The 14,032-nt window shown below is 37.3% G+C and overlaps 1 protein-coding gene across 4 annotated transcripts in view; it reads left to right on the top strand.

The window, feature by feature from the left end:
* ROBO1 (roundabout guidance receptor 1) overlaps nt 1-14,032 on the top strand; it is a 408,510-nt gene that overhangs the window by 346,383 nt on the left and 48,095 nt on the right. For 2 of the 4 annotated variants that reach the window (XM_045851194.1, XM_045851192.1), the window contains exons 17-20: nt 2,294-2,465; nt 6,577-6,774; nt 10,953-10,979; nt 12,367-12,409. In XM_045851194.1, coding sequence (XP_045707150.1) covers nt 2,294-2,465; nt 6,577-6,774; nt 10,953-10,979; nt 12,367-12,409 — 440 coding nt within the window. The remainder of the gene's footprint in view (nt 1-2,293; nt 2,466-6,576; nt 6,775-10,952; nt 10,980-12,366; nt 12,410-14,032) is intronic. The other 2 variants (XM_045851195.1, XM_045851193.1) reach the window with 1 other exon arrangement.

Here is a 14,032-nt window from a genome sequence, read left to right as displayed (position 1 = left end):
TTATGCTGTGCCTTTGATGTGAAACTAATGTCAGCAGGTGAACACATTTCCCTTGTACGTGTAATTACATGCTAGCATCAGAATCACTTGTGGACATAGTTTTTAGACAGAAGTGCCTGACCTCCATTCACAGAAATTCAGATTCAGTCATTCTAATAGGGCTCTTGTGTATATATTTTGGTAGATCTTTCCAGGTGATTCTGATGTGCATTCTTGATTAAAGCCCCCCAAAAGATCATAAATGTTCTTTTGAGTAGCAATTTGCCTAATAACCGTATATACTGCACATAGCTTTAGATATAGTTTTATTAACTTTAAAGAATTTATTAAAATACAGAAAATTTGTGTACACTTGTAAAGGGCAACTTTTAAAAAGTATTTACAATACTTAAATACATAAATGAATTATAGTTGTTTTATGGCAGTTTAAATCAGATCTTCTAATGTGATTGAATCATTGAAAGGTAAGAGTCTGCACTGTTTTAAGTGCCTTCTGATGAGTTTCAAGTTTATTTCAATACTGGGAGTGTCAGGATACTATGGTTCAGTTCTCAAAAATAAACTGTTACAAAGGTTTTTGAGGATTTAAAATGAGGTGGTATCTCAGCTCTCAAGCAAAATTGTGTAATGTAGGCATTTTCCCCTAAGAGTCAAAACTCATTTCTCTCCTAAAGAAATGTGAAAGAGTGGATTTCACTTAACTTCATGGTCAATTTAAAATAATAAAATGCCTTTCAGAACCTGATTTACTGGTACAAAATCAGTTTGTGGCTTTGGTTCAACTGCATAATGTAATTGAGATGGGGGGAATCACAAAGGGCTCTTTATTTCCAAATGGTCAGATCCTGGTATAGAATCTGACCATTTGCTGGTGTTATGCATTGAAACTATATTAAAATAATATTAACTTTCAAAGATAAAAAATCAAGGTTATTACCCTCATGGTAGAGGACACTGATACTCTTAGATTTATTTTAAATCCCCTTTCCTATTACAGTTGGGACAACAGGCTACTTGAGGCTAATCCCGCATCTTGCTGGAGGACATCATACAGAGTATAGGGCGTGGTTACCACTCCATGAGTTGTTTCGTGTGGAAACTGAGTCCAAGTGCTGTCATGCGCCATATCCATGTCTTTGGACGTTGCCAAAGATCATCCTGTGATTAAATAACCCTTTAGTGAAATTTAAATTAAGGATTATAGTACAGTTCAGAAATATTTATTTCCTAAAACTAAATTTCTGTCACAAATGTTATTATCAAATTCAATGAGATATACAGTAATTTTCTTATAAGAATATTTTTCTTTCAAGTCATGCTATTTATGATCACCTGTTATCAAAGACTAATTAATATTCATATTAAATACAAGATCAGTGTTCTGATTTTCTTATTGTTAATAGATTACCATATCATAGTCTGAGTAAAATCCTACAATAATTCCTATGTTTAGTTACATTTTTACTTTATTTTTTATTATTGCTCTTTTATTTTTTATTAGTAACCAATTCCTTTATTATATTTTTCCCATTACCATTTATTCCCCTTTTACCTCCCTTCCCCGAGCAATCACCACACTGTTGTCCATGTCCATGAGTCCTTTTTCCTTTTTGCTCAGTCTCTCCACCCCCTAACCCTGCCCACTAGCTGTCATCTGTTCTCCATCTGTGAGTCTGTCACAGAAGCTCTGTCTCTTTTTAAGACAATTGCTTCTTGGTTTTGATAGAAAAGGTAATGTGACTGTGATGGTGCCAGGTTGCTTTATCCCAGAGAACTGGTTTTTTTTTAACATTTTTAAAAATTTTAATTGTTGTTCAAGTACTCAGAGAACTGTTGAAGTATATTCCTAGGCTCAGAGTTTCCTCCTGTCTTTGTTTTGTGCTATCTGGCCATCTAGCATCACACCTAGCCCATAATGGTAATACAAATGCCGAAGGCTGCTAGGTAAGCTCTTGTCCTTTATCCAGATATACACAGCCATTTCTTATGTTCTTTTTTAAACACCAGTGATATGTGCTGATAGTAACCAGTGTAGTCAAGCAAAAATTTAGACTCATCATCTGCAATACTTTAAAAGTATATGGGAAAGTGAAAGAGGTCTTGATAAGCCTGCTAACACTAGGCCTGCCTGAAGCATCCTTTTAGAACTAGATCCTGGGGAAAACAGACTTTAAAACTCCCCATATTAGGCTCATAAGGGAACGGAACTATGTTTAAAACCACCATACTATGTTGATCTTTGCATTAACTTAAATAATTTTCCAGCTTAACTTTCACTGTGTTCTTCTGACAGGTTTGGTGTTTGGGCAATGAAACTCGTTACCACATAAACAAGACAGTAGATGGTTCCACCTTTTCTGTGGTCATTCCTTCTCTGGTTCCTGGAATCCGATACAGTGTGGAGGTGGCAGCCAGCACAGGGGCGGGGCCTGGGGTGAAGAGCGAGCCACAGTTCATCCAGTTAGGTAAGTGCTGTTGCAAGTCCAGCTGGAGAGTATCTGTCCCTCTTCCCTTTGGCCTAGCTCTTTGTTTTTCTTTCCCTCCCTTCTTTCCTCCCGCCTCCCTCCCTCCCTCCCTCCCTCCCTCCCTCCCTCCCTTCCCTTCCTTCTTCCTTCCTCCCTCCCTTCCTCCTCCCCTCTCCCCTTTCTCTTCGTTTTCAATGTAGTGGAGCTGCTGTGGCAAGTTGAGTAAAATATGGAATGTGACAGTGCAGCTACAATATGATGGTGCTGGCTTTAATATATACAACAAGTAAACTTAAATGTATGCAAGCACATGTTCTGAATGACTTTTGAAGCAAAAGTCTGTCGTGCTGTGTCATCCTAATCCTGTCCTATTAAATTATTACCATCTTGTCAACAAATACAATTAATTGAGCACCAAAGGTACTTCAGCGAACAAGAAAGACACAATCTACACCTTCATAGAAATTACAGTCATTTGGATTAAAATAAAACAAACTTTCAGTCAAAACTTATACTAGGTATTAAAGCTTATAGCAATAATATTGTAATTTATATTTACCATTTTTGTGTCTATTTTAAGTTGTAATTGCTTTTCATAACAAAAATAGATTGAGATGTCAAAGTGCATTAGAATATGGTTATATGGTAATTATTTATAAAGTTAAATATAGTGTGTGCTTCAAAAGTTAGATGAGTAGGCAAAAACTGACAGAGAATCCTTCATTACAAAAATCCACAATAGACAATGTGGCATGAACATAAGACCCAACTTTAAAAGTGGTTACCAGTAAAATCTAAGCCATACAATAACAAAACAGCAAACAAAATGCTATTCTGTTTATTTATATTTTTAGAGAGAGAGAGAAACATTGATTTGTTGTTCCACTTATTTATTCATTGGTTGCTTTTTGTATGTGCCCTGACCAGAGATTGGGCCTGCAGTCTAGGCATATCGGGACGACTCTCTAACGAACAGAGCTCCTCCGCCAGGGAAAATACTATTGTAAATGGAAAGGGGCGAGAAAAGGGTCAGATAGTAAGAGGAAACATTTAAATTATGAGACATAACTGAATTGTTTCATAATTGTTTCATTGTCTCATAATTATGAGACATGCCAAGAAGTATATAGTCAACTTTGTGTTTGTTTGTTCCAGATCAGGAGTTAAGCATTAGTGATATTTTATGTCAGTTGCTAATTTATGAAAAAGCATCAGATATATGAATCTTTATAGTTAAATAAGTACATAGTATTTTTGCATGTTGATAATGTTGATGACATTCTAGAAATTATTTCAAAACAAAATGAAGAAACATTTGGCTTTGAATAAACTTTATTGCTACACATGAGGAACTTTACATTTGATTTGGAAACTGTTATTCATGTCCCATTGTTAAGACAATGCCAGCTGCTGTAATACACATTTGCAGAACTCCTGTAGTATAACACAGTGAAGTTCCCCCGAAGGCCGGTGTCTGGGAGGAGGAACTCTGTACCCAGCAGGCAAGGAGGCAGGGAGGATCACGTTCTGATGAAGCTTACCCTCTTTAACACAGGGCTTCCAAGGTGGGCACTGGGTGAGCAGAAAGGAGGTGTTGAGGCACACAGTTTGCAGGAGGGTGTAACAGTGCCCATGGCTCCTGCCCAGAACTCAGTCACGTGATTACCAGTAGATGGACAGGAACATCACAAAATGCTGTCACTGGCTAGGGAGTACCTCCCAATAGCTCCAGGCTCTGAGGGTTCTTGTCAGACCTTTAGGGCAAACAGCAGTGGCCACAATTTGCTTTCTCGGTTACATTTTACATTTAGGGTATTTTTAAGCAGTGCTTATATATACACAACTTTTAAGTAAAAATAGCTTCATGGTTTATTTTTGGTTAACTTGTTGCAAAATTTCATGCAATATACAATGTTACAGTGTTATATAAGATACGGCGGGTGGGGAACAGTTTAGCATAGACGTTTTTACTCAGTTGCCCAGTTTTGTGAAACATCAGTATTAAAATTGAAATTATAGGTTGTTACATTGTGATAACCCTAGATATTGTTGATGTTATTTACCTATTTTTATATAGCATGTGGCTTCTAGTTCTGGGTTTTCAAAACTAAATTGGGAAAAAGAGCATGTCAATTTTATTTATTCAAGATTTAAATCATGGGATTTAAGGGTCAGATAAGTTTTCTTGAAATTAGAAATGTGTTCCCATTTTTTCCATACCCTAATATAGCCTCAGCTGCAGTGAGACAAGGACTGAGACAGAGAGCGAGCGTTTCAATTCACCAATCACACCACATTGTATTCTGTTAAGCCCATCTGGTCATGTGCATGGAACCTCTCTTGTCTGTCTCCATAAAATCAGAAGCTACCCAACTTAACCTTGCACAAATAACCATGAAATCTATAAAACCAGCAGACATAAAGCATGTATTAAGAATAAAAAGACTAGGTCTGCTTGGCCAACTCTCAGAAGATGAAGTGCTCTTAGGAGAACCATAGATAAAAGGGTCTGGAATAGGAAATAAAACTTACAGTCAATAAACAGTGGAAGGCCGATGACTGCTTGTGAAAGTAGGTTGTTCAGCCTTGACCCTCCATAGAATGAAACCTGAAATTCTGTTCAAGAAAGAAGAGTAAATAAATAAAAACCACACACAACACAAGTAGCAATTTAGCCATTTTACAGAGAAGCGGGTGCTGTTTTCCTAAGGCTGCAGCTCCTTAGGCTGCAGCTCCTTAACCATGAGTTCCGCTTCTGTTTCCTGCCAGTGCCTGATGGGGGTGCAGTGACATTTAATAAGAAAAAGTAATCTGTGGGATGTTTTTTTTCTATTTGAGAAATGTTGTTCATACACGATGAGCTATACCCATTATTTTTCTGAACAATAAAGGATTTTTAGAGTGGAACAAATGTTTGTATTTTAAAGCAGGTTGTGTTAGCTGAACATTATCAGAGCCAAATGGTTTAGTAATTCTCAGAAAGCCCCATCCCAAAGAAGTGGGCAGTCACCCTCCTGTCTCACCAGATGTTGGGAGGAACACACGACTGCAGACAGGAACGGGAGCTCTGCCCACTGGCTTCCCCCTGGGTGGGCATCACTGGGTGCCAGTGAAGGGGAGGGTATTGCTCTGACAACAGAGTGGCAGCTTCCAGTCGGCTACAGAGGACCAGACGGCTCTGTGGGCTTGATGAAATGGTGGACTTGAAAAACCAGTATCTTAGTATGTTTGAACATAAATGTAAAATAAATAAATTTTATTAGCCATAAACTCCATGTTTAATTCTTGAATCAAAATAGCTTTCAGAAAATATAAGCTTTTTATAATATTCATAAAACCTGATCATTCTTGTCCATTTTTAATGTTCCTGTATTTATTGTTGGCCATGGTTATTGTTTCAAAAGAAAGATTATTTATAGTTCTTTCAATGGTAACATTATCATTATTTTTCATTGTTTTTTTAATAATCTTGAATTTTATAGGCCCTCCTGAACATAGGTTCAAATAATGGGTTTCTAAGTCAGTTAAGAGCATTAGAATATATAGTCTGTGTGTGTGTGGGGGGGAGGTTGGTGGCGTGAGACACACACATTTTTTTCAATCACGACCTTACACAGGAAATAAAATTTCACTACTTACCTTTTTTTAAGAACATATAATTGAGGGTTTCTACAGAAGTCCAAGAAAGTATATATCATTTTTACTGGGATCATTTATTTGGGATCTTTATCTGTATATTTGCATTAAAATATCTCATTTTTTAGAATTGTAGTTTTTACTTACAGCACTTTCCCCTAAAACCTACCAGTGATCTGAGCAATAAGCTGCAGAGTTTTCTCCGGAAAAAAATAGAAATCCTGTTCATTTGCCTATATTAAATATATATTTCATGAAATTATATCACATTTGTTTTGAATTAAAATAAATGAACATAATTTTGCTGAAAATATCATGAATTATTTTAACTAAAAATGCTGGTGTGGCAAGTTGAAAAACAGAAGCCCTGTCCAAAAATGAACGAAATAATGATGGCACTTTTACATAATGTAAGCTATGAGTTCATTATCTCACTGAGTTTTAAAACCAAATTAATCAAATGACGGCCTTTCAGATTCCCACGGAAACCCTGTGTCCCCTGAGGATCAAGTCAGTCTTGCTCAGCAGATCTCCGATGTGGTGAAGCAGCCGGCGTTCATCGCGGGCATCGGGGCGGCCTGTTGGATTATCCTCATGGTCTTCAGCATCTGGCTGTACCGGCACCGAAAGAAGAGAAACGGGCTGACAAGCACTTATGCTGGTATCAGAAAAGGTATTAGCTTTCCTAAGTTTTTCATACTTTACTATGTTGACGTAACTCCTGATGTTCATCTGTGACTCCAAGTTATGTAGGATTATATACATGTCCTGTATTAAATTATCTTAATACATAAAGATTTTCAAAAGTGCTTTTATTTTATTGTGATATCTACATATTAACTTGTGTTGAGTGGCAATGCTGCAAATATAGCACATCAGTTTCAGGTTCAGTTCCTTTAAAATGTGTTTCTCCCAGGTAGATCTACCCTTGGTTGTTCTACAGTTCCCTTGCTCTCTTAGGGAATGACTTGTTTGCTTTATATTCCCAAGTAAACTTTTTGGTCTCCTGTCACCAAAATTACAAAAACAAGCTTCAAACTCTTCCACACAGCTTTGAGGTGGCATTGTTGCTTTTGTGAAGCTAAAGAGATTATTTGTATAATCATTATTTTTATGATTATTTATAAACTAGTCATTTCTTTTAAAATATTTTTTATTTTTACTCTATTGCAGGTGTCCCAGTTTTTCCTTCTTTGCCCTCCTCCGCCCATTGCACCCTCCACCTTGCTCCCACAGTCAATTCCCACACTTTGTCCAGTCCTTCCCCTTCTTTCCACCTGCTCCCCCTGAATGTATCAGTCTTCAGTGAATATGAAATGCATGACCAAATGAGGTCCTTCAGGTTGAAAAGAGAGGAGATTTAGTAGTTTTTTATTGCTATATTTAAAGTTGCGGAGTTGACTTTGTATATGCTGTTAATTGGTGATGGTGATTTTGTTACAAATATGTTTACAGTTTTAGAAGATAAAGGTTACTTGCCTCCTATTGTTTACGATTTTATGGATGAATCAAATATGCCAAGGTACTTCAGACACTCTTGCCACATATCTGGAAAGTCTGCAGATCGATGATTTGTATTTTTCATTCTCTCAGGTGATTTGGTAATACTGTCAGACAGATACTCTCCCCCCTACCCTCAAGTATATTCATCGGTTCTGGGCCTCAGACCTGGGCTGTGAGTGAGATGACTTTGAGTCCCAGTTTTCAGGGGACAGTCCCAATTTATGTCTTAGCCCAACTAAATTTTCAGAGTGCTCCTTTTGCTCTCAAAATTGCTCTGGTTTGTATCACAAATTATACATTCCCCCTAGTTAAAGGGCCTTGACTTAAGTTAAGACAACACTTTTGCTTTGCCACAATGCAAATTTAAAGTACCAAAAACACATTCCCACCCTTATCTTCAGCAACCTTAAAAAATAAAATGAAATGTCTGCCTATTTCCTCAGTGAGCATTTCCTATATGTCTTGGCCAAGTCATTTCCCTGACCAATGAAATGGCAAAGCAAGAGTTTGCGGTGCTGGTTGGAATATCCCTATATAACTTACAACGCCGTCTGCAATGGCAGTCTGAAATCTGTGAGTCTCGGTCACAGAGGGTCTTGGCCAGAAAGAGCCAACAGAGCTCCGTCGCCCCTGCTGTAGAAGTGAGTTGGTGTGCGCCAGGCCTGTGGCTACACAGCAGCCCCTTCTGCACACACCTTGCCCTTAGCATCATGATCCCCCAAAGTTTTCTTTTTCAGGTATGTGCCCACTCTGGAGATGAAGTAGAATGTCAGCGAAATGAAAAATGAGGGCTTAGATGTTACCACAAAGGGCACTGGAGCTCATTGTGTACACAGAGTAGAACAATGTCAGGCAGCGTGTTACCGTAAAATAACCTCTGTCCAAGAAACTGTGCAGAGAAGGGGTTTGGGGGTGCCTGTGTTGTGGAGCTGAGAAGGAACAGAGAAGAGTGTTGGGTGTTGTGTTTTAAAATCCGATTCAAATAAGGAAAAAGTTACTAATTAGCATATAGATGTAGAGTCTCTTGAATTCTGCAGGAATCCTGTATTTCTTATTGTCATAAAGGGCTGTAGCTGTGCAGTTACAACAATGTAATGCTCAGTTGTCTTGAAATCTAAATATGTGACATGAAAACCTCTTCCTTTCTGAAATGTTTCTTTTCCTTTACTAATGTTCTTTAAGCATGCTGGCAAATGCCTAGTGCCCTTTCTGCAAAACCTATTAAACTAATATCATTGTCCTTTTAACTAGCTTTTGTTTAAGCAGAACTCATAGAACATAATTACAAATGTAATTGGTGAGCTTTGGATTCTGCTTTCTTCATTTTGCCTTGTTGGCACTTTTTCATAATTCTGTTTCTATGAAATTTAAAAAAATACATCCTGAAATCTTAAATTGTCTATGTCAGAAATGACAAAGAGTAATTACAGAAAAAAAGGAAGTGAAGTATTTTTAAAAGTTAATGTAAAAGAGCCAGTTGGCCTAGAAACCATCAAGTCAGAGCATGACTGGGTAGTAATGAGCATCGCCCCCCCCACAATTAATCTGCAGGCGTTCCTTCTGTGAGAACTCCAGGTGCCCCATCCACATACACTCACACAGTGCCCCACATCGCTGGGCAGACAGACTGTGCCATATTATTGGAAGCTTTGGAATTAATTTGTTCTTTGGTGTGCATGCTGTAAAAATCTCACTTAGGCCGACCTCTTTTCATCTCTTCAGTTCCTTAAACTGGGGTGGCAGTGAGCTTAGGAGTACTGACAAGGACCTTTTCTATTTTCCCTGTGTCCTTGTGACTGCAAATTAATGTTCAAGCACTCTGTTCTTGCCTGAATAGCTTTACTTTCCAATGTACCTTATTCATTCCTTTATTTATTTATTTATTTATGGAGACTTGTTACTACAGCTCTGAATCTTTGAATGTAGCTATATTACATGGACTCTGTGAAAAGACCTTACTGAAAGAAAACAATACATTCTTCAGACAGGGACTGCCATGCTGCAAGCGAAGGCCAGTGCATAAATCAGGTGCACTCACTGAGGTTTCTTTTTTTGTTCTGTCTAGTATGCCCAGAGATAAAATGGTTTGCTAAGCCGTGACCATGGTGCAGGCTGCTGTAGCCTTCCACAGTGCATCCCCCAAAGGTCGAATCCTATAGTCAGTTTCAAATGTGAAGTGGAAAATACATTTGTTGGCAGCCTTTTCATCCATGTTAGCTAATCAATATTATAGTTTGTATATTTTAAGGATTTTTTGAAAGCAAACTTTAGTCTTCAGGAGGTAATGTAGGTTTCCTTGCTTTCCTCACCAGACAGTGTGAAGAGCCTGGAAAATAAGTCAGCCTCCATCCTCTATGAATTACATGGAAAAGGCTTTGGTGTTATCCAACACCCAGGAATGGGAGAAGATAGGAAAAATGGGGGAGGCAAGGCTGCTACTTTTGAGGTCTGCAGTTCAATTTCAGGCATTATTGATTAGATTAAGATTTATTACTACAGAGAGAAGGTTTGCAGAGGGGTGTTATTGTTCTATTGTTTAGCTTCCAGATTGTGGCATTAAAACAAAATGCTCAACCTACTCCTACAAAGCTTCTAAACATGAACTAAAACAGAGAAGTTAAAGATTAAAACTCCCCATTTCTTCTGTCCATTCACAAATGTTTCTGATGATAAAAATGCAGCATTGCACTATTTATAAAAATAAGGTTTCAGGTATTGAAAGAGTTCAGTTTTATGGTTCTCTTTGTTCCAGTTCTTCCTTCCTTCTTGCTTTCCTTCTTTTCTTTTTTTTTCTGTCTCTCTACCTCTCTGCCTTTCTTATTTTCTTCCAACCTGCCTTTCTTCCTTCCTTTCCTGCTTTCTTCCCCTTTCTCTCTTCTCCCCTCAATCTGTCTCTGTCTCTTAATGACGAATATTTAAGTATCTATTAGTCCACTTTAATAAGCATTTACTTTCAGATTTCTAGATAAGGTTCAAGCAAAACCCTGACAATACTTGTTTAAGAATCCATCATCTGTATTTGGAAATGATTTATAGTAGAGGAGCCCTGTTTGTACTGAAGCCCTGGGCTGACTGCATTACCAAATGCAGGGTCATTCACGGGCTAACCCAGCACAGTTTCCCTCTGTGCTAGAGAATGTCAGACACTTCAAAATGGTACTTGTAGAGACAAGCTTCTCTTTTTAACCTCAGATTTACTTTGATTCATATATCAGAATGTCAGAACTACTGGCTTAGTTATTTACATTTGTTTTATGTTCAGCTGTCTGCTTGATTTATACTAATGTGATATGTTCCCTTTCTCTCTTCAGCTTAATAACTGGTTTATATTTTGTTTTGATTTTTCAGTCCCGTCTTTTACCTTCACACCAACAGGTATATATTTGCACTTACCCTCCTCCTTTTCTTTGTTAATTTGGCATGTGTTGTACTATTGTGTTTCTGTTTTTATTTCATTTTCTGCAGTAAGTTGGGGGAAAGGACTTAAGTAGAATACAATACTTCATTTACTCATGTGAGGCATGCATTTGAAGCAGAAATGGTTGGTGTTGCTTTTCACCCATTTAACGCAGTTATTTATTCACACTCCACATTGCACATTCCACATTAGCCTTGTATGCATGTGTTTCATTAGATAGACACACTGTGTCTACCCGCAGCATGATTTAACACGTTAATGATCTTATTGATTATTTCATACTTGGCAGTGCATTTTTCCCTTAACTTAAGCTTTCAGGTTTTTCAACAAAAATTTCTCTCCCTTTCAATTCTCTGTTCATAGAATCAACTTTCTTGAAGGTAGCCAAAATAATCTAGCACATGTGAAGATAAAACTTTTCATTTTCCCAAGTCAGAAACCTAATGTTCTGTTCTATTTGGTTTCTTTCAAAGTGGGCCCTCTTCTTTCGCATCGCTCTAGCAAAAGATACACCTATGGCATTGCCTCCTCGTTTCTAATCCAGTTATTGTAATCACTGCAAGCAGTTATCTCTCCTTAACAGACTCCCAGTTTGGAGTTCGTCTAAGTCGCAGAATTTGGCAGCTTTTAGAAACACATTTCTTCTTAGAAAATGTGTCTGTATTTACAGAAAAGCTAATCTTCTTAACCCTTTGCCTATGTGCAAATCTTGTTTTATTATGGCTAAATTGTTGTGCCCATAACTTATTAAGCTGAGGAATGCTTTCAAGAGCATTAAAATATGTATTTTACTCCATATACATGTCTGATGAAAATATAATGAGAAGAGTTTCTCTAAAGCACAATGAAAACAGGCTGCATTAATTGATAGTCACAACTTGGCTTGCATACACATCTTTGTGTGTGGAGAGAGAGAAGGTTTATTTTAACATTTATCTTTGTCTTACTGGTACCCATGGGAAAATAGTCTAATAGGGGTTTTCCTCCAAATTTAAGATTCCACTTAGATAAATTCATGAAGTCATGTGATCTAATAATGAACTCAAAATATAAATCTATGTATGAATGTGTGACAGTTATATTTAATAAAAGGGTACTGAAGTTCATCTTTGCTCAGTTCTCAACCTTGTGGGCACATTTATAAATAAAGTAACATATAATTGTATAAAATGATAAAAATACTAGTTGAATCAGACATCTGCTACCTCCTGTGATGATTTTTGTATTGCTTCTAAGTAGAAAGGGAGAATGCATTTTTATTTAGAAAGATGCTCAAATGTATTAGCTTTTGATGTACAAATATAAACATGTATATTAATTTTCTCTTTTTTTGTGACATTCTAGTAACTTATCAGAGAGGAGGCGAAGCTGTGAGCAGTGGAGGGAGGTAATTATTTTGCTTGTTTTGTAGATCCCAAGGGGAATTCAAGATATTTCTTTTTGTCTTCCTTGATGACATCACTACTTTTGCTTAAAAGGTTTAATTTAAAGGTGGAATTGGTTCAAATCTTTCAGAAATACTCCATTCCGCTGTCCTGGGACAGTAAGCTTTTTCACACACAAATATAGTTGAGCGGAGCTGTTGCATCTCAGTCAACGACCACCAGAGGGCGAACTTTAACCAGGAAAGACAGACTTGCTGATTTAGCAGATGATTAAAAGGACTTAAAGTAATTAAGTGATGGCATTTATGAAGATTAAGAAATATAGCTAGTTAACAGATACTATCAAAGAAAAAGTGTTCACTTGAAAACCTGCTGAACACAGCATTTGCTTGTAAATTGTAGGTTATGTTTGTTTGTTCTTGTTATGAATTCAGCATAGTTCAGCTATTTGCAGAGAAAGATGTTGAAGTAAAATAAGAAATCTAGGTAGTTTATTAACACAGAGCTTTTGTTTCTCTCATTAAAATGAACCTCAATCCTATATTTATGTTTTTCTGTTAATTATTATTCAGTGAACTTTAATATATTCACAGGGAATCACAAATGGCTGTGACAGGAGGCTTACAGGGGCTGAAATAAGCTATAAGTTATATGAGCCAACCTTTGAGATTTTCTACAATAACTTGATTTAAAAAAAACAATAACATATTGGTTAAAGTGTAAGAAGAAAAATCTTCCAAACAAAACCGTTTTATAATTCAAGTGCAATGAACTTATTGGTTGTTTTGTCCTGTACAGATGGATAATGTGGTTGCTACCCGAAAAGACAAAAATGAGTAAGATATTGTTCCTGCATCCAAGGACTGTATGGTCTGAAACGAAATTACTGAATTTCGCATATGACAAAGAGGGATTTAAAAGGAAAGGTCCTCGACTGCCTTTGCCCAGTGCTGTACTTATATAGCAACAAGCACTAATCTTTTCTTCCCTGCGGCTAGCTTCCTGTTTTCCTACCTGTGAAACAAAGACCCAAAAGCTAGGGAGGTCTTCATACAGAGGAATAAATCCACTTGAATCAAGAAGTAAACCAGGGCGTGTTTTTGCATCCAGGGGATTTCCATCTAAATCATAGTCCAGACATCCATGAAACAGCTTCTGGCATAAGAACATTCTCCCATGAATAAATCTGGAATGAAGGATTATATAACCACCTCCGTACCTGTACACATTCATGACTGCAGACTTCAGTTTTCTCATTAATCAAAGCGCACAAAAGTGCTTATTGAGCTGCTTCTGTATTTTCAGCACTAGCCTCTCTGTGACTGGGCACAGGCACAGATGAGCACCCACACACCCACACACAGGAACAGTGCCCATCTGGTTTCAGCTTTCACAGAGTTTATGACCTCAATAGATAGACCAAATGATCAAATCAGAATAATGACAGGAGCTTATAGGTACCAAATGGTAGTTTCTATGGCAGGGCTGGAAAATTACGAAGTTCCTAAAATATTTATCCATTTGGAAAGCTCACTATATCACCATACAAAATTAACCTTTTAACCTAAAAATAGAGTAGCAATGAAACTAGTTTATGTCAAATATCAAATGGAAATCACTCTTTT

The sequence above is a fragment of the Phyllostomus hastatus genome, unplaced genomic scaffold (genome assembly GCF_019186645.2).
Source record: "Phyllostomus hastatus isolate PE091 unplaced genomic scaffold, TTU_PhHast_1.1 phas_contig_86, whole genome shotgun sequence".
NCBI classification, from domain to species: domain Eukaryota; kingdom Metazoa; phylum Chordata; class Mammalia; order Chiroptera; family Phyllostomidae; genus Phyllostomus; species Phyllostomus hastatus.
The sequence above is the reverse complement of the archived record's forward strand: the minus strand, read 5'-3'. Positions and strand labels throughout refer to the sequence as shown.